Below are 22,116 nucleotides of genomic sequence, written 5' to 3'. Positions count from 1 at the left end.
AGAATGTAGTAATTCACCAAAAGAGCTAACCATACGGATTATAGAAAAGCTATGATTTTTAAAGAAATTATTTGTATATGCCATAATGTCTTCAGGTTTTTCAAAATTTTACTGGAGGTATGTTACTAATGATTATTTGGGACTGGTTTCTGGATTATGGTAAGTAGACTTATTTTTATTAGTGCAGCTACTCTAAAACTAAAAAATTAGCGCATCTATTCTACAATTAGATCATGTAGTCCATCTCAAAACATTGAAATCATAACTATCTTTTACATGATTATACCCAAATTAAATAATACAGGGGAAAATTGTACAAATTTTATAAATTTTTACCTTGGTTCATACATATAAAGAAAGAAATCAAGCTAATTTTTAAACAAGAATGACAACATCCATAAAAGCGAAGCTCTGTAAAGGTAGTTTAAACAAACATTTACACTTAGTATAGTGTCAGAACTGAATAATGAGAATGTAAATGTATAAAAGTCTTACGAAAAAAATTGTAAGTAAATTTTTCGGAATATAAATGTGTAAAGGTTAAACCAAATTGTAAGTGAATTTGTCAAAGTACAGGCCATACTAACATTTTAAGACTTGATTATAGAGATGCTTTGCTTATAACATTGTACAAATATGTCCCAGGAATCATTATTCCAAAAATCAGATCAATCGGATTATTATATGACTTAACAATTTGTTGACAAAAAATTTAAAATAGACATGCGGACATTCTTGTAACAATTATAGAGTTGCTACTCTTTTTAAATTGTACATAACTACTACAGGAATCAACATGCTAAGTTTCAAATCTATAGGACAATTCTAATATGCCTAAATTAATGAAAAAAAGCTATATGTTCCGGACGGACGGATGGACCAACCCTAACTATAGAAAAGATTCGCTTTTAGAAAATATAAATTGTATTCTAGTGGAACTGGTTAAAGATTCGAGTCAACAAAATCCATCAAAATGTAAACATGCAGCTAAATTATTTCTCAGGCATGTATACATTACTTAGCGCAGCTACTCTATGATCAAAGTACTTCTATACGTCCAAAACTATAAATATTTTAAATAATGTTAAAATATTTTTTATGTGTTATGATGAACAGTCACTAAACTATCATGGATAAGACAATGTACGATAAGTACATGCACGACCCAATTTCAAACAAATTTGCCCTAATAAAAAATAAAATCACTGTTGCTGAACTATTCCAAGTTCCAACTGAAAAATTTATTTTGCCTAATGAGTATATCTTCTGATATTCTTAGCATTATGAATTGGCTAGGGATGATGTAGTATTGATGGACAGCCAGACAAGACCAGTATCTGTAAAAAAGCTATGCTCCTGTTAATAGTTTTGTTTGTTGTCTGCATATCACAATACAAGATCCTGTCATACATGATCTGTGTTATTGATTTGGTTACCAGAAGGGGTTGTCACCCCTTCACCCCCCCCTCATCAGCCTGGCCTCCCCCTTCGACTGCAAGGCTATCAACACCACCCCAACCACTGGGGATAAGAGTTCCAAGCCCTCCTTCATCAGATAGACACACATCCTATTTGTTGTCACAAGACTAATCCAGCCTTCCCTTTTATCACCTATCTCTACCAATCACCCCTATTCTTATCTATCTATTGTGTTGTTCTGTGGTCTATCCTTCCTCTCCCGGACAGAGATAGACATCCACCTCACCATTGTAAATATCTATGTTTTGCTTATATGATTAAACTTTGCCTATCTTTATGCTGCATCTATGCATCTTATTGTGTTATTGTAAATAGTTAGTAACTTGACCACTCTTAAACATCCAACCTAAAATTTGAGCTTGGTTTCTGGTTTCTGTTACTATATATTAGTGTAGCTGATCTATAATTAGTAAAGTGTAGGTCCATCTGTCTACATTGCTTGTTGTTTAAAGAACCCCCGAAGCCTGTCAACGGGGACACACTCCTTCAATGTAAAGTAATTTGGAAGCCTGGTTGTAGTTAATATCTTTCTAATATCATTGTAATTTAGGAATTGGTTTGATCTGGTTTATGTAGGTAGCCTGGTTGTAGTTAATATTTTCGGCACCAGATGTCTTTGGTGGGCTCTTATAATTCTACTCATTGGGCTCATTGCCAGAGAATTATTTCAGATGGCTGTGTCGCTCAGGTATTGTTTTAGAAAAAACATTTCATTTAAAAAAAGAAAGTAGTGGAATGAGGTATTTTATTTTAACCTTTTGACTTTAAGACCTAGTTTACTCCATTAAGTTTAAATAAAGGGCAGACAAATTGGCAGTTAATCTTAAAGTACCTAATTGAGCACGGAATACAACCCCCCCCCCCCCCCATGTATTGAAATAAATTTAAGCAGGAGTGTAGTTATTTATATTGTCAGGTGGCTGGTTATGGCACTACAGGTATACACTATGTAGTGTTAGTGCTAAGAAATAAAATAAAAACTCCAATCACAAACTTATTTTTAAATTTCAAGGTTTCAGTGCACTTATAAAGGGAAAGCATCAATTTTAGTTATAACATCGCTGCTATTTTAACTAAGAAATGATTATTAACAAATTTTCAGGAGATATTATACGGACCGACAAAATTGGGTTGAGCAATTCATGATATTACTAGTATTTGCGACACCTGACATCCCACAACCTGCGGATTTAGTAAGATTAATTTTATCAAGGATCTAAAAGGATAAGACAATGACCAATAGATTGATATACATCCCCAATGATGATACATAAAATTACCCTTTCTGTTGAAACGTTTTGACATCTAACTTAATGAACCAACCAATTAAAATTTAATAAAAGTCCGCATAATTGTTATGCCAATGAATAAGAAAACGTTATTATGAAGCTTTGGAGACTAGTATAACAAACAGTCCCTTCATGTAATATTATGCATGGTACTGAAATATTCTTAAATGTGTAATATCTAAAATATAATCTTTTTAACTTTTTGTTATTGCCATGTTTTGCTTACTTTTTGCTGTTTTTAGGACCCAGAAAATGAAGAATTTAAAGCATTTTTGGATAAAGTGGAAGGGGGACGACAGTGTGCTTGTATAGGGTAAAAATGAATTTCTATTTTGATTTCATAAACAGCACCCTTATTCATTAAGGTAGTAGAATGTGCGTTTGTTAGACCTGTTACTCAAAATACCCTTATTCGAATTTCATTCTTCTGCTAACCTAAAAAGTTACTTTAGGGGCCTAGAAATATATGTAAAAAAATCCAGCTCTTTATCTCTACTGGCGACCTAGCGCCAGGCATGTAAAATATCAACAGATAACGGTAGCACGGCGGTTTTAACAATATCTCAGCAATGTGCAGGTTTTAATCTCTTCTGCATATTTCAATTTAAACACATAAGGTCAAAGATATATTATCCAAAAAATCTTTTGTCAAAGTCTACTCTAAACCTAGCGCCAGTCAGTTTTCTAAAATCATGCATTTTATACTTGTGAAAAAGAAATTGCCAGCGCTAGGTGTAGAGTAGGCTTTGACAAAAGATTTTGGGATATCATATCTTTGGCCCTATGTTGAAATATACAGAACTTCTAAATTCATCTTCTAAGCAATTCTCCTAAGCATTTTAATTTTTTTATGAAATAACGGGATTTCAAAACTGCTCTTTGAAAAGGCCTAAAAAATATCTTTTTTTGTCACTTTTTTCTCTGTTTTTAGTTACAACTTATTGTGATATTATTCACAGTTGAAAAATATCAGCGCCTCCAGCACCAAAACTGGCAAAAACCGGCAGTCAACCTTCTGTGCTCCTACTTTAGTAGTTATCTCAAGAAGTAAAAGAGATATCACACAATAAAAAGCAAAGTTGGTCAAAATTAGATGTATGTGAGCATTTTAAGCCACTAAACCTTAAAGTCAGAGGTGAAGAAGTATTAAAACAGTTTGAGGTGAATTCTTAAAAAACTTTCCCTCACTGAATTTCACCCATTCTTTTTCCCCACTATTTACCCTCTTTTTTACCCCCATTTTTTTGGCCCATTAAATGGGGGAAATGTGATTTCCAGTCTTAAAAAGAAATTAATTGGAATGAACAGTGAGGCAATTTAATGGGGCAAAAGAGTGGAGGAGAGTGTGTGTATTTTCTCTGTATTTTTCACGCACATCTACACAACGGCGCAAATATACAGACACTCAAATTGAAAGCAATAGATGGATAGAAGTAGGTAAGAGATAGAGAAAAATGATATTTAAAAACCATTTATCACTGATTAATGTGTCTTTTGTACTATGACTGACAGACAAAGAGACTAAGTAAATACATACTGTATAATCATTCTGTACCAGAAAATCTTCACCAAAACTTCATCACTTTACCAGCTGAGATAAATTCATGTTAACCTATTTAGTTCCTCAACAACAGACGAATGAACATAAATAATTATAGACTAGCTGCACTACTATTTATATATTAGCTTTGCTTCGCTACTAATAAAAAACAGGAAAGACAGAAATTCATTAATTATATATTGGAAAAAGGAATAGTTAAATGACCCATACTCCTAAAATGAAATTTTTTTAGATGTAATTAGACTTATATAAAAATGTATATAATATATTTTTAAGATGTTAGAAAACAACTTTGCTTCATATACCTGATACTTAAGAATGTTATTATTGTTTTTTTTTTAAATTAGAAAATCTTAACACGCCTAATGTGTACAAAATTTAGATTTAAAGATACAACTAAATAATATGAACACATATTTTTTTATAATATACTGAGCTCCATGTTAATCAATTACAGGATTAATAATTTTCCTCTCTTTATTCCTAGATAAGCAGGAAATAGGATTGGCTAAGATATTGTTTTACGGAGATATGATGAATTAATTGGATGTATAATGATTGGCGGGGGGAGGGTTAAACAGAAAATGCCATTAACCCTTTAACAGTCGGCTCTTGCTGCACCTTAAACAGTCAGGGGTGGGGGGGGGGGTGTTCAACGCCCTCCCCCCCTATTATCTCAGTTCCCATTAGAGCTAAAGGGATAAAAAAATTTTGTGCAAGTCCCCTGATTAATAATGAATTTTCGACCTTAAGTAAGTCAAAGTCAATTTTCGCTTCCTTTACCCTTTTATTTAACAACCTTTGTTTTTAGGTCCTTTTTTACCTAAAAATTTCAAACAGCTGTAATTTTCTTTTTTTTGAAGCTAGAAGAACAATTTTTTGCAGAAAATGTTTATCTTTATTCAAATTTTATATTAAAAATATCAAAATATAAATTTCAGCGGCCACAGCTGTACTGGGCAGCTGTCAGCCGCGGCAGTCGGCGAGAAAACGGTGGCGGATCTGTATGAAATTTTGCTACGTTATGTAGACATGTAAGAAAAGCTTTTAAAATTTGACGTCTCTAAGTCAAAAATTGCGGGCACAGGAACCTTTTAAAGATTTCTGAAGACCTTGAGGATCAGGGCCTGCAGGATCATACCTGTAATCTGAAATTGACTTGAACACCTGTATTTCATATGAGAATGTACTACTAGAGGATATTTTAGTATTTTGGTAAGATAAAATTCTTTGTTTAAGTCCAAAAAATAATTTTGCTCTTTACCTGGATGACCCTGCCGGTTTGCTGGCATCCTGTGCCCGCCAGGATGGGATATTCAAAAAATTCTAACTCTCAATTATGTGTCATACCCAAACTTAAAAAGTCACGCAGTTTGGGCTCTTTATCTTTCACACACAAAAAATGAGATAGTAAAAACCGGAGGGGGGGGGAGGTGTTCAACGCCCCCCCCCCCCCCGACCATTAAGGGTTAATTCTTGGGGTGGATATTAATGGGTTAAGAAAAAAAATAATTATATCAAAATTAGTTTTCTTGCTTCCATAATATAAGTAAATAAAGTAGATCAACATTTCAGTAAATATCAAAATCTTAATTTATCTTTGCAGGCTGCCAGGGTGTTGGTACCCTCCCCAAAACTAGTTAAAAACCCAACCAGGACATATTTTAAGCTACACTTACAAGGAGAATCATATTGGTTCATCAGTTAGCAAGACTTGTGAGTTAATTATTGTGTTTTCATGTATAGGGGGGTATCTCCCCCCCCCCCCCCAACAGATTTCAGGGGTGGGAATACATGAAAACACAATAATCAACTCACAAGTCTTACCCCTGGGTTGATAATTTGGGGGGGTGAGATAAAAAAAGTGCGGGGCACTTTGTGAGCCATTTTATCCCCCTAAAACAAATTAAGTTTTTTTTTAAATTTTGACCAACTTTGCTTTTTATTTTGTGTTGATATCTCTTTCAACTCCTGAGATAAATAACGTAGCCTAAGAAGGTGGCAAGTAGGGTGTACTAAAATGCATATTACTTTTTGACTTAAAGGTTTAGTGGTTTAAGATATTCTCATACATCTAGTTTTTTTTAATTTTGACCAACTTTGCTTTTTATTGTGTGTCGATATCTCTTTTACCTCTTGAGATAATTACTGTTGGCTGAATAGGGGGGCAAGTAGGGGCACAGACGTTTAACTGCCGGTTTTGGTGCTGGAGGCGCCAATTTTTTTAGAAGAGAATAATATCTTAATCAGTTAAAAAGTTGCACTTAAAAACTGCACCCCAGTTTTAGTGATATTAAAATTGTTGAAAAAAAGATATCATATACTACATTAGAATTAATACACAGTACAACAATAAGGGAAGGGGTTGGAGCTGATCTGCTAGTTTACGTAATAAAGTATCAGAAAATGATTATTTCTGTACACGTAAGAGTTGTAACCTTTTTTGAATTTCAAAAAGGCATATTTTAAAAAGAAATTATCTAGTTTGATTTTATTTCAATATGGTGGAATGACATGTTCTGCTAATTGAATTTACTTACCTCAGTCTATTAATTCAAAATTTTCCCTGCGGGGATTTTCATACCTGAAAGATTGTTATTAGTAATTTAAAAATTTGTCAAATTGTGATTCTTTGAACTTTGCAAAGCGTTTAATAAAAAACTTACCAACGTAATTATAAAAAAGGCTTTTTTTAAAAAAAACAATGAAAATTAATTCTAATTTTAGTTTACTGTTAGCTTGGATAGTACTTATAACCATTATTGCCAGACATCCAAGGTAATGCTTTAGCATGAAATATAACACACCTTTTAGCGTTCAGGTAGGTGTGAACCTAACCACATCCTATACATACAGAATTTGACTGCTGCTAAATTTGGCTATATATAGTTACACAAAATTAAGATTTCCAGAAAAGTATCTAAAATCAAAAGTTATTATGTTTTTCTGGTAGGGGTGAGCAGTCACAAATCCCTACTTCATGGCGCGGTTCCGACAGATCCCATTGACAAAAAAGTTAGCAGCCAGAATAAAACTCAAGTGTTACTTGTAGAAAGAGTATATTTGAACTGATTTAAATAGTCAAGTACAATGGATAGATAGATAGCAAAAAGGGTAGGATTAAATAATAGTGATGGGTGGTGTTGAGCTGGTGCTTGAAGATGGGGGTGGTGAAGGGTGGTGAATCTGCTAGGTATTAGAAAAGGGGAAGGCTCCTCAGTCCATGAAGATAGGGGTGGTGGGTAGGGAATGGGAGTAATAATCCCCACACCCTCTAGGGGGGGGGGGGGCGTTGACTGCCTAAAAATAGTTAGCAGACAAAGGTCTATTATCTGGTGGTCTAAATTTAGAAAGTTTATGGTGATAAACAATCAGCTCATAAACTGACCGCAGTCTGTCCAACTACAGACCGTCAGTCTACCAAATTTTCAATGGTGCAATTAACATTTGTAGATGAACCAAAGTTTAGCTGTCTATGTAACATATATCCATTATTCCAAACATCCAAACAGCAATATCCATAATTTTACCAAAGCAGGACAACATTTACTCTCAGGAATTTACCTATAATATTTTTTTTATAGGTTAAATACCGTAAATGTTTATGTGAGGATGTTTGATAAGGTAAAGTTTTTTTTTATGGATTGTAATCTTAAATAGTCTCTAAAACGTTTTTTAAACAGGTTGTCTTAATTTTTTGAGAATTTTAAATTTTAAATCTTGATAACTGTGTCCAAACATTTCTACCAGTTATTCTAATCTACAAAAGTATTTACCTAGGGTGTACATCAATTTATCGTTCATTGTCTTATCATTTATTCCTAGAATTTCTGCCTTATAACATGATTTTCTGTTAATATATCTACATTTTAAAGGACCACTCTCAACGTCACAAAAAATGGTTTTACATATTATAGCTCCCATAGGGCCTATATGAAATGATGAAGACCACTTTCTCCAACAATTTGGGGTTGGAGATTCTGAATCTGGCGTCCATTTTGATCTAGCTGACCTCCTTCATGGCAAAAAATGGCGCCAAAGTTGACTACCCTTTGAAAAATCTGTGAACAACACTTTTATAAAAAAAATCTACCAAATTATTTTGATCACAAGATATATATATAGAATGTAGATAGTTTTAGGCACCTTAACTGTCCAATTTGGTCAATTTGGAGCAAAATTAGAAAGATTTATATGAAGATACTTGTAATTTTCTCTAAAAAATCTAATTTTATGTTTCAACTTTTTGATGTGTAAAAGATGATTTTACAGCAATACTTTGAAATAGGATATCTTAAAAAGTATTAAAGCTAGAAAAATGTTAGAGACCTTTTGAAAGCTCCAATATCTGTCATTTCAACTGTAATGTGAGCAAATTTGCATGATAAACATGAAAGACAAAATAAGACAATAAAGCAGGTTAGGTGAAGGTAGTCTAAAAATAAAAGTAAAATTTGATCACCAAAAGTAATTTTAAAATTTTCTACTATGGAAAGGTACTAACTCAATTTAAGGAAAGCATATCCTGAACTTACCATAAGGTCCCAGTACATCCTGTGTACACCGTTTCCGCAGGTTTTTTTTCTAACCTAACACGCCTTTGGGTGGGGTGTGAAAGGAGAACCATAATGGTTAAGCTGTTAGCATGATTCTTTAGATATGCAATCTAGGACGTATATAAAGCCTGTATAAAATAGAGAATTCATTAAGTTCAGTCATTGAGATAACTTATATAAAATAGGATAGACAAGACAAATTAAGAGTAGCAGTATTAAAAAAAAGACAAGACAAATATTCAAAAACCTTACTCTAAAGAACCATATTAAAAATTAAAGATGATTATAAATTATTTCACCTTCACATTTCAGAAAAAATAATCAATTATAGTAAAGTAACAGGACCTGAGTGTGTGTATGTGTGTCTGTCAATCTGAACCGCAGGATCTCGCTAACCCCTGAAATGATTTATTTCTTTTTTACCATGTAGCTTCTCATAGTTCCTGCAAAGGTTTAGAACTATTTTGAGGTAGGGTACCACCACCCTCCCAAGAAAAATCGCCCCTAGAAAAAAAATTCTCCCCCCCCCAATCAATTTTTTTTTTTAAAACTAAAATTAACCCATTCGTTCCCACAAGTCAATAAACCTACGTCAAAGTAGCCCCTCTTTAGATGGCTTTAAAAATTTACAAGAATGATCAATTAAAAAAATGAAAATAAATATTGAAAGATTATTGTCAAGACTTATATTTTAGACTTTAAAAATATTAAAATAATAAAAAACTAATTAAAATTTGATTGTTTTATTGGAGAGCTTAATCCTAAATAGAAAATTGAGAGGGTAACAATTTTTATGGCTATAAATCAATCAAAAGATATGGTGTTTATACAAATTTTCTTGAATGTTGTATCTATCATCAATCTAAAAATTTAGATTATTGAAAAATTTGTAAGGGCATCCTAAAATTTCATGGAGAAAAAATCCTTTGAAAAAGTTACATAGTTTAGTTTACGCATGGCTTAAAATTCCCCCATAGTATTTGTAGTAATGATATATGTTATAATGAATACAAATCCCCATACATTATGCCCTAAAATCATGTTTTGAAAGTTTGGTCAGTCCTTAAATATTTATATTTTTATTATTTGTGAAAAAATATTTTCAAAATTATTTTAAAAAGCCAAAACTTAATTTAAATTCTATCTGTCTAATTGAAAATGTATTCATTAAAAAAAACAGTATTTATTGCAATAGTATTATAATTCCCTAAAGCTATGTACAAGGCCACTTCTATAAATATAAAAATATATGATTTGTACTCTTACTCAAAAGAATAAGTTTGATTTAAAAATCGAACCTTCAATTGTAAAATAATTAGGAAGAGGGTCAAAGTGAAGAATAATGACGACAATATTCATAAGCAGCAAAGACAAACAAATCATACAGTAAAAATCAGACAATGTGGGAAATTTTATCATGTTCAGTATTCATAAAAAACAGATAGAAAGATGATGGATACTTTGAGAATTACAGTTTCTTAATGATAGATGAACGGACATATATAATTATTATACTATTTATATAGTAGCTTTGCTTCACTAGTAATAAAAATAGGAAGGACAGACATAGTGATAAGTTGGAAAAAGGGATAGATAAATGACCTAGTCTATTGAAATTAAATTCTTTTTTTTAAAAACATAATCAGACTAATATAAAGAATGTATATAATGTATATCTATGAAGTTAGAAAACAACTTTCCTTCATATACCTGATACTTAAAATTTATTTTGGTATTTTACAACAAAAAAATATCTTAAACTCCAAACCATTTTTTAAGTGTACAACATTTAGATTTAAAGATACAACTAAATATTATTAAATTATATTAAAGATCTATGTCAATGATTTTCGAGATAAATAATTTTCCTATACCATTAGAGACAGAGTCCTAGATGCTAGGGGCGAAATTGCTAGTAATTTTAAAAGAAATGGTATTTAAAACCATCTGATAACAGGGTTGGGAGTAGCCTAACGTCAATATTTTCTGTCATAGTGGTCATAACAAAAAAAAATCTTTTGATTTGTATGCAAATCATCCCTAGTAATTAGAGTGTCAGAAAAAGTTTTAATTTTCAAGTAATTCTTGGGGTGGATATTAATGGGGGGATTGGTCAATCCTTCCATCCCCCCCCCCCCCCAAACCAACCCAAATTAAAAAACCGACAAATTTTTTTTAATATTTTCTTTTTATATCTAAAATAAGTTGAGGAAAGGCAGTCATATAGAGAACATGTCTCTCTGTGCAAACATTAAAATAATTAAAAATGTGATACTAGTGCGTGACTAAATTAAACACATTTCAAAATGAAACTAAATTTTTTGCTAACAATTGTGGCAAGTTTTTTTTTCAAAAGTACTCAGATCAACTCACAAAACACAAAAGGTAAAATTAGTAAAATAAACATAAAACAAAAATATTATGATATACAAACTGAAATAGTAAATCTAAACATATAAACACAATATGCCCAATCCGCTGCTAATCTACTCTTACTCTTACAAAATCAGACTTTTTAAAATTAGAACAATCCCAAAAAAGAATGTTAAAATTGTTAGGGATGCACATTATTTGTCTGCAGGACAAGCCTTGATTAGAAGCTCCAGAAGTAAGTAATCCTAACTTAAACATCGAAAGAGAAATGGATACACACAGAAAATAAAGATATTTATGTAAAGTACATTCCTTAATAAAAATGTTAAATATTTCTTTATTTTCATATATAATAATTCATTTTAAATGAAATAACAACTTATTTCTTCTTACGCAACAAGAATCTGCTTAATAAGCATATCAAATATAACATTCATAAATAAAAAGTTTAACATTTAAAATTTTTTAAAATCCTCTCATTTATTTCAGGAAAAAAAGACTTGTTATCATAAAATAAATTACTTTAAAAAGACAAATTACTAAAAATACTAAAATTACTAAAATACACTAAAAAAAAAAACTAAACAAATACCTAAACTACAAAAAATGACAAACATAAAAATAAACACTAAAAAAAAATACTTTACAAAAAAAATTACACTTTAAAAATACACTATAAAATAATACACTTTTAAAGTAAAAAATATGCAAAAATATAGACCTACATAAAAAAAAACTTGACTTAACTAAAAAATACTCTAACACAATAAAAAAATGAAATTATCAGCAAAAGTAGGTTTATATCAGCCTTCCTTTTCTCATCTCATAGGAAGCCTGCTGGTTTTCTTAAGCTTGGTGTAGCTTTAAAGCACTTTAAACTGTAGCCCTGTAAATTCGAAACTGGTCAACTGTAAGACTCCACTGATTGAAGCATATCATAGGAGGGTGTTGACCATGGTCTGCATGTAACATAAATTATAAATTTTTATAAAATTGTAATCTTATTAAATGTAGATTCGAAAATATATATTATTATATATATATATATAACTCAATTATTAATCCATTTTGAGGATCTACTTAGTAACAGAATGACAACATCCATAAGTAGTGAAGACTTAAAAATCATGGATGTGAATACAAACAAGAAGATTTAAAAAGCATTTGTTAAAATCAAGAATGGGTTATTGAAGAAAAAAAGGAAAACGAAACCTCTCCATCGTGCAGTGTTTCTCTCTCTGTCTCTTTCTCTTCTTCTCTCTCTCTCTCTCTTTTGTTCTCTCTCTCTCACTCTCCCTCTCTCTCTCTCTCTCTCTCTCTCTCTCTCTCTCTATCTCTCTCTCTCTCTCTCTCTCTCTCTCCTCTCTCATAAAAACATAAACATAAAAAACATTTATTCAGTGACAGATTACGCCCCGTCTTACAAAGCAGTACATACAATAGAACACCAGGCTACTGCTTAGTACCAGGTGTACTTTACAAGTTTTCATAATATTTATAAAATTGCATGACTAACACTAGATGTTATGTGTGGCACTGATTAGGCTTCCCTAAAAGTAGGAATATGCGTATCTGAGATGTTTGCATTGCCTTTTTTAGGTTGGCATTAACCCATAAGTGCTGAGCGCCACTTTTATGGGCCGATCGAGCTGAAAATCTCAGAGAAGCTTTATAATGGTAAAAACGGAATTCCATTTTTTTGTTTTGCTCTATTGGCGTGCACAGGAAAGTTGCAAAAAAAACGGTTCAGCCTGGCCATAAATACCAACCAGGCATTATGACCCGTTTTGGGCGGTTTCCCCGGGTATTAAAACCCGGTTTTGTAGTAAAAACCCGTTTTTTTCGACCAAAAATCGAAAAATGTAATTTTTGAACGCCCAAAGTGAGATGAACACTTTTTAAAACTTTGATACGATCCATAATTGAAAACTACACAACCTCATGTAATCTATAGAGCTACAAGTAATATACGAAGCGATTTATTTCAAATTTAGTGTTTCTACTATAGGTACCATCCTTTTCGGTTAAAAAAACCCAGTTTAAAAGACACACACTACAAAAAAAGAACATATAAAATTTGGGTGTTACATATCAGAAAACGAGCATAAAACTATTGAGTGACACATATAGAGATTACTAGGGTTATTAGGGTGGCTCAAACCCTTACTAATGACGTAAACTGTTATTTTTATTGGTTAAAAAGTTAAAACCGGGTAATAAAAACCGGTAATTAAAACTGTCGGGTATTTATGGCCAAGCCGAACCGGGTCATAAAAAATGATAATTTGAATGAAACGAATTCACAAATAGATGTACTTGTCAATAAACATTAGATTTCACACAAAAAATCAGCGACTTTACTATAAAAACAAAAAAGTTAGAAGGGGTATTTTGAATTTTCATGATTTTCAAATTTTGTTGAGCTATACCAGGGGGAAATGAAAGCCAGGGTAGTAGAGGGGGGATTCATACTGAGAATGATGCAATTATGAAGCCGGAAACCGGTTTTTTTTTCATTTTTCGGAACCGGTTCGGCACTAATGGGTTAAGTTAACAAGAAAAATAAAAAATAATAATGTCAAAATAAATGTAGGTAAAATTAAATGGACAGGGGAAAAAGAGAAGGAAAGAAGGGTTACAACAAATTTCAAGGCTAGTTTTTCTTCAATTTTAAAACCATTTCTGTAAATAATAATGTAAGGTTTTTAATAAATCCAGGCAAATCAATATATTTTAAGTACATTCATTACATTCTTCAATATTACATATAGATTTAAAAAGTTCATCTTTAAGATTTAATGCAAATGTTTATTTAGGAATATTCTCATTTAAAAGATCTTTTTCATGACAAAAATTATTCCATAGTCTTTGAAATCAAAATAATGGAAACCTTTCAATTTTTTAAAATTTGGCTATTAGAATATAAAACTCATTAGAATTTCTTAGTTGTCTCTGATTTCTTAGATTATTTCTAATCCATACACCATCTCTTTCTAACATACTTTCTCTTTATCTCTCTATTTCTCTTTTTATCTCTCTCTTTCTTCCTTTCTCTCTCTTTCATTCTCTTGCTCTCCCTTAACCCTTAACCCCCCTTCCGGTTTTTTCTATCTCATTTTTTGTGTGTGAAAGATAAAGAGCCCAAACTGCGTGACTTTTTAAGTATGGGTATGAGATATAACTGAGAGTTGGAATTTTTTGACTATATCCATCCTGGCGGGCACAGGATGCCAGCAAACCTTGCTGGGTCATCCAGGTAAAAAGCAAAAATATTTTTTTGACTTAAACAAAGCATTTTATCTTACCAAAATACTAAAATATTCTCTAGTAGTACCTCCTAATATGAAATACAGGTGTTCAAATCAATTTCAGGTTCCAGGTATGATCCTGCAGGTCCTGATCCTCAAGGTCTCTAGAAATCTTTAAAAGGCTCCTGTGGCCGCAATTTTTGACTTAGAGACTTTAAATTTAAAACTTAAGCTTTTCTTACATGTTTACATAATATATTTTTCCCACCGACCGCCGACTGCGGCGGCTGGCAGCTACCAAGTACAGCTGCGGCAGCTGATTATATAAAATTTACATAAAGATAAACATTTTCTGCAAAAAAATTTTCTTCTAGCTTCAAAAATAAGAAAATTACAGCACTTTGAAATTTTTAAGTAAAAAAAGACCTAAAAACAAAGGTTGTTAAATAAAAGGGTGAAGGAAGCGAAAATTGACTTTGACCTACTGAAGGTCGGAAATTCATTATCATACAGGGGACGTACACACAAAAAAAGTTTAGCCCTCTAGCTCTAATAGGAACTGAGATAATTAAGGTGCGGCAAGGGGACCGACTGTTAAGGGTTAAATTCTTTCTATCTCATTCCATCTTTCTCTCTCTCTCTCTCTCTCTTCTTCTCTATCTCTCTCTCTTCTCTCTCTCTCTCTCTTCTCTCTCTCTCTCTCTCTTCTCTCTCTTTCTCTCTCTCTCTTCTCTCTCTCTTCTCTCTTTCTCTTTTTCTTTCTAAAACACTTGCTCTTTATAACTCTTACTATCTTTTTTCTCTTTTTATCTCTCTCTTTCTTCCTTTCTTTCTCTTTCATTCTCTTGCTCTCCCTTGAATTCTCTCTATCTCATTCCATCTCTCTCTCTCTCTATCTGTATAATTATATATTATATAATATGTAAGGTCTTCTATTCTATCCAAAAAATTTATTTTTTTTCTCTCACCTTTTTAATTATCTCATTATTTCTTTCTTTATTTTTATTTCCTTTTAATTTAAGTTGGGGATTTTTTTTCCTAAAATTGTCATTCGCAGATTTTTCAAAGGGTAGTCAACTTTGGCGCCACTTTGTCCATGAAGGAGGCTAGCTACATCAAAATGGACGCCAGATTCGGAATCTCCGACCCCAAATTGTTGGAGAAAGTGGTCTCATTATTTCATTTAGGCCTTATGGGAGCTATAATATGTAAAACCATTTTTTGTGACGTTCAGGGTGGTCCTTTGGAAAAAAATAATCAAAACAATTGCAGGTGTTGTCGACCTTCTCTTTCCTCCTGATGCTGTTCATGTTCGTCCTGGTGGCCTCTGGACTTGGATTCTATATCATGCTTCACAATGACTTCAAATACTCACAACATAAAGGTAAATAAGAGAAAAAGAAGAAATACATGTTGATAAATAGCACTGAAATAACAAGATATACAAACACTGTAGCTTGATTTGATTTCTATATTTTACATAATCAAATTAAAGATAATGTCAAATAACATAGGTAAACATTTTTCTGGAAATTGATATGATTTTAAAACCAAAACATTTGTTTGTAAAAAGAAAATATTTTTTTTTTCATTTATAAAATAAATTTACAATGTAAAAAAAATTCCGGCACAATATGTTTTGCCATATTCAAAAGTACACTAATTAAACCTACTAGTTGAAGTCAAATCTCTTGTTAAAGTTCTTTTTGATAAGACCAAAAAGTTCAGTGGTTTAGACGGATAGACAAAGAGACATTGTTCTAATTTGCATTATGGCAGCTGTAACCAACAACTGAATTTATTCCAAAAAATAGATGGTAACTTTAGCTGATATTTTTGTGATTTTTTGGGAGGAGAGGTAAGCTTTTTTTTAAATGACAACCTTTTCATCTGTCCCTCCCCAAAATATTTTTTTAGATTTATTTGCTTGTTGGTTATACCTTATTCCTGGTATCATATTTAGATAGTTAAAATTTGTTTCTCCATCCTATTATCAATTCAGAGGAAGATTATAAATTCTTTAACACTCCTTGGTTGGCTATGGTCAAGGTGTCAGCTATGTTTGTTGGAGAATTAGAGTTCTCAGATATTCCATTAAACTGGAACCGTCCAGGAAGGTAATAAGTGTATGATTTGTAACGATTAAAATAGCAAAACAAAACAGAATTAAAGATTAAGAATTATTTTTTTCTTCAAATTCATATGAGATCAGCAAGATAGGTTGGGTATGGGTAAGGTATCGTGAGCGATAATACATTGGAGGATAAATTGATTTACACCCCACAAATATTAGATTGTAATTATTGACGGAAAAGATTTGTTAATAATGGCTAAATAATTTTGTTACCTACTTTCATTTTTATACACTTTTTCAGTTACATTTTCTTCTTGGGATTTGTGTTTATTGTGGTTGTTGTTCTCATGAATCTCCTGAATGGTTTAGCTGTTTCTGACACAGGTAAATATATATTACAACATAGCTATCTGGTCCATGAACATATTTTATTTTTTAAATAGTCCGATAATTATGTAAGTTCCATTTAGTAAAATTTATAGTAGATAACTATTTTATTATTGTAAAGAAAGTGCCCTAACTTTTTGATGTTTTTTTAAAACAGCTAGTCGGTACTTTTATTAAATAGTAGATTAAAATAATCCATAGAATTTAGATATGCAATCGTTTTCACACATTTATTTAACAACCTTTGATTTTAGGTCTGTCTTTACTTATAAATTTCAAACTGCTGTAATTTTTTTATTTTTGAAGCTAGAAAAAAATTTTTTTTGCAGAAAATGTTTATCTTTATGTAAATTTTATATTAAATATATCAAAGGTTAAGTTTAAAAATTGAAGTCTCTAAATAAAAATTGCGGTCACAGGAGCCTTTTAAAGATTTCTGTAGACCTGGAGGATCAGGAGCTGCAGGATCATACCAGGAACCTGAAATTGACACCTATATTTCATGCAAGGATTTAATTCTAGAGGATATTTTAGTATTTTGGTAAGATTAAATGCTTTTTTTATGTAAAAAATATTTTTGCTCTTTATCTGAATGACCCTGTCAGGTTTGCTGGCATCCTGTGCCCGCCAGGATGGAGATTAAGAGATATAAGTTTTTCGGAATTGTAATGTACGGAGTAGATTTGAAATCTGCATCAAATTTTAAGGATTTTTTATAAAATTCGTTTTTTGTATAATTTTTTATCTAAAAGCGGAAATACAAATTAAGTTAATTAATTTTGGCATCTGTGATTGGTGGATTTAAAAAATCTGCGCTCTGATTGGATGTCGTACATCATTCAACCAATTAGAGCGCAGGTAGTTTAAAATCCACCTATCCTATGGGTCAAAATTAATTAACTTAAAATGTATTTTCGCTTTTAGATAAAGAATTTTACAAAAAACGAATTTTATAAAAAATCCTTAAAATTTGATGCAGATTTCAAATCTACTCCCTACATTAAAATTCCGGAAAACTTATATCTCTTAATGGAGATATTAAAAAAATTCCAACTCTCAGTTATGTATCATACCCATATTTAAGCAAAACTTTGAACTTAGATACATCCTAACACAGGCATAAAAAATATGTGTACATATATACCTTTAGAATGAGAAAAATATTAAGAATCTATTCTAAGCAAAATTGAAAAAAAGTAATAAAACTATAATAAAAAAATATAAATTTATTTTTATTGTTATAAAATATCACAAAAGTTAGGACTCCTTCTTTAGATATTGATTTGTATACAACTTTTTAAGAAATCAACCACCTTTGGTTAAAAATATTTTTTTATACAAACAAATCATTTTATGTTACCAAAAATATAATAAATATAATAGTCATAATAAATCCATTTGTTGCAGGAGCTATCCAGGAGCAGAGTGAGATATTTAGCTACCTGTCCCAGTTGGAAACTATAAGCTACACAGAATTAATCCTTTTGGGGGATCCTTTAAATTGTTTCGCTGAGTGGCCAAGGTTTTGTCATCTTTGTCATTTGTTTTTGTAGTGCAGATGCTGATTGAAAGGTCTTTACGACACAAGAAGTAACCATTAAAGCTATGGCTAATCTAAAAGTTTTGAATTTCCTTGACAAAAAAAATACCTTTTAACAGACTGCCCCAAAAAACAATTATTTTTTTCTTTTATAACCAGTCTCAACAACGACTAACCCTTAAATTTAGACCCGTTTGGCTGTTTTAAAAACTTAAGGTTAAGAAATGTTTGTAGGGTATAACCTTATGTAGTAAAGCCATAGATATAATGGTTGAAGTTACTTATGCTTTCATAGTGACTGTATCATATATTAATTTGGTTTGTTATTACTCGCTAGAGTTGAAGGGACCATATTTTGGTGGTTTACAAATGAAAGTAAAAGTTGTCTCCGCCTGGTTTACAAAAATAGTTCTGCAAGAAGAATATTACAAAAGTAAGTTTTCCAATTTCTTTTTTCAGCTTTTACATTTACCATAATAACAGAGCAGAGCTGCATTTTTTATGCACATTTCATAAATAGATGAAAATATTAATTGGCGCCGCCAACTGCCGATCTTTGAGGGTTAATTAAGATTTGTTTATTAATTGGGGTGTTGGATCGATTCCTAGATTTTTAGGTTTTCAAGATTTTCAATTTTCATTCATGACTGATGGCTGAAATTATAAAGGAATAAATATATACATATTTTACATATTTTCATCAAGTTTCATCAAGATTTGTCCATTGACTGCGGTGCTAGATCGATTCCTAAATTTTTAATTATCGTGATTTTAAAGGTTTGGTTATTTGCCTATTTTATAAAGTTTAATGTTCAATGTTTATTGTATGACACTACTCTAAAGTAAATTTTTTCCTGATATCCATTCATAATTTTTGAGCTACTTATGGATGTTGTCATCCTTTTTTTTGTATAAGTTCTCTATGTTAGGAAAGCTAATGTAATGGAATAATTTAGACTATTTTTCTACCAAATCTTCACCTTTGAATACGGAGCCCATAGTCCCATGGATGCATCCATGGGACTATGCTAGGGTGGCAGCGGCTAGCAAGAACATAAGCCACTGAACCTTTTTATGGGACTACTTTATTTTTACTTAAAACATAATTATTTGTTTTAGATTAACAGGTGCTACTAATCTTCTCCTGTTTCCTAAATATCTCATGGACAAGGAGTGGTCTTATAAACCTAACAGGTATATTTTTATGTTATTTCCAGGAATATTAAGAGATAAGACAATAAATAAACAATTTATACAACCATCTGCTCCAATATTTAGGGTTTGTACAATCCTATCAAGATTTAATATTTAAATCAAGCAAAGAGATATTGTGTCGCTTATTTAAAAATATTACCTTATATTTTGCTTGTTATATAAATACCTTTTTCCTGCATTAATTCGATTATTTTTGATTTCAGAAAAATGACTTTATTTCGTTATCTGACCAGACTGCCCATAGATATAATCATTAGTGCCAGGTTTGTTTCTTTAGATTTCTCAAAACAGTAAAAACGAAAAAGCTCCTCATTTGTTTATGTTCTGTATTAGTTTTTGTAGGAATGCTTAAGGGTTGGCTCGTCCATGTTTCATACAAGGGTGTTGTTTCTTAATAAGACAGAAATATTACTTAATTTAACCCACTTTCCATTGACATTTTTGGATCATGGCAAATTTAAAGGGTGTGCAAAAATGCATACATTTTTAAAATTTAAATTCCACAGCTTGTATTAATAGTAGAAAAATGTTATGCACACCGCTAGAATTGTCATAAACTCAGGTGTTTAGATATTAAAGATCTTTTCCTGTGCTACGCATAGTTCAGGAGCTGAGTTACGTGGTAAAATGTCCCTACTGACTTTTTTACCTTTCTTACATTTTCCAACGTAGCTTCTATACTTTAAATAGCATAAGTATGAAACACATATTTCCAAAAACTAAAGTATATGACAATTCTAACGGTATGCATAGCATTTTTCTACTATTAACACAAGCTGCGTAATTTGAATTTTAAAAATGTATGCATTTTTTTTACACCCTATAAATTTGTTATGATCCAAAAATCTTCCAAAAATAGGTACTTTGTAAAAACCGGTATTTAAGAAATAGTTTGTTGAAAATTGTTGTATTTTTTTCTTACACAAAATTCCCCAACCCAATGAAGAAATTAAGATATAGATTATTAACTTCTGTCAATGTCAAGTGGGTTTAATCAAGTAATATTGTTGTCTTCAGGGGTGTCCAAGCTTTTTTTTTGGGGGGGGGGGGTAAAATTTTTTTAAAGGGGGGGGGTAATTCGGTTTTGGGGGGGGGGTAGAATGGCACGCGAAGCGCGCCGCGAATTTTTTTACCCCCCTTGAAATTTTTATCCCGGGGGTAAAATTTGCTTGGGGGGGGGGGTAATTACTCCCCCCTGAAATCTGTTGGCAGGGGTAAAATTTGTTTACCCCCCCCCCCTCCAAATTTACTCCCGGGGTAAAATTTTTGGGGGGGGTAATTTAAATTTTATTATAAATGTAGTATTAAAAATGCGCAAGAAGCGCGCAAAAATTTTGTTTGTTAGAGATATTTTATTTTGGGAGGGTATTTACCCCCCCAAAATTATTTGGGGGGGGGGGGTTAATATCCCCTCCTAAATGGTTAGGGTAGGGGTAAATTTTAAATGGGGGGGGGGGGTAATCGCCAATTACCCCCCCCCCCTTGGACGTCTATGGTTGTCTTATCAAAAAAAAAACACCCTGTATAACTATAATACTGCATAACTCTTTGCTTTGCCTTTCAAAATGGATGGAAAGTAAACAAGTTAATTGTGAATTATGCCTTATTAGAAATCAAAAATAGGTGAAGGTGGAGGGGGGGGGGGCGGTAGGCTTCTAGGAGGAGGGGTTATTAAAAAGAAAGGTATTCCTCGTATTTTACATTTCAGACACCTCTACACCCCCTTTCCTCGATTTTTACATTATTTTCATTTTTAGAAAATTGGTCTTAAAGAAAGAGCAAGAAAAGAAATCTGTGACACTTGAATCTAGAATTCAAATCTTGGAAGATAAACTTGAATCTAGAATTCAAAGCTTGGAAGATAAACTTGAATCTAGAAGAATTCAAAGCTTGGAAAATAATATTGAATCTAGAATTAAAACCTTGGAAGATAAACTTGAATCTAAAAATCAAATCTTGGAAGAAAAACTTGATTTGATCCTACAAGAGCTTAATCAAATTAACCAGAAAAGAAGCTGCAGCTAAATTTAACCAGTAAGCAGCTTGTTCGGGGCAAGATTAAAGCATTACCTAAATAAAGATAAACCAGTTTAAAGCATTTGTGTCTGAAATAACCAGTTTGTACTTAGTTGTATATCAAAAGCAGCTTTATTTATGCTTAATAATCCAGTATAAAGCTAGAATTTGACAGTAAACAGTTGACATCTAAAATTAACTAAAAATCATCTGAATGGCCTTTGTCATGGAGCTCTTTAAAGTTCCTATAAGAATAACGTCATATTGGCCTTCCATTGGTCAATTAAAATGTATACTGACCTGCCATTGGTAATCTAATCTGGGTTTTAAACTATCATTTTTCATTTTTTAAAGGCTCTATAAAGAGCTTCTTTTATA

General features: G+C 31.8%; 1 protein-coding gene across 1 annotated transcript; it reads left to right on the top strand.

The window, feature by feature from the left end:
* Positions 1–85: 85 nt before the first annotated feature.
* On the top strand, positions 86–21,747 carry LOC145306944 (transient receptor potential cation channel protein painless-like). The gene is made up of 13 exons (XM_080149284.1): positions 86–159; positions 2,030–2,167; positions 2,582–2,672; positions 3,011–3,081; positions 7,057–7,107; positions 7,914–7,953; positions 15,779–15,890; positions 16,509–16,623; positions 16,882–16,964; positions 18,375–18,489; positions 18,845–18,940; positions 19,627–19,701; positions 21,480–21,747. Exons 1-13 carry the CDS (start codon positions 86–88, stop codon positions 21,745–21,747), a joined length of 1,329 nt encoding a protein of 442 aa, XP_080005410.1.
* Positions 21,748–22,116: the final 369 nt, after the last annotated feature.

The sequence above is a fragment of the Acartia tonsa genome, chromosome 15 (genome assembly GCF_053477335.1).
Source record: "Acartia tonsa isolate MP-2025a chromosome 15, ASM5347733v1, whole genome shotgun sequence".
Taxonomy (NCBI): Eukaryota; Metazoa; Arthropoda; class Copepoda; order Calanoida; family Acartiidae; genus Acartia; species Acartia tonsa.
Note: the sequence above shows the minus strand (reverse complement) of the source record. Positions and strands in the feature narration are given on the sequence as shown.

Coding starts and splice junctions, on each gene's coding strand:
- LOC145306944 (XM_080149284.1), top strand. CDS start 86: ATGTCTTCAGGTTTTTCAAAATTTTACTGGAGGTATGTTACTAATGAT. Junction 160..2,029: donor GGACTGGTTTCTGGATTATG/GTAAGTAGACTT, acceptor ATTGTAATTTAG/GAATTGGTTTGATCTGGTTT. Junction 3,082..7,056: donor CGACAGTGTGCTTGTATAGG/GTAAAAATGAAT, acceptor TTCTAATTTTAG/TTTACTGTTAGCTTGGATAG.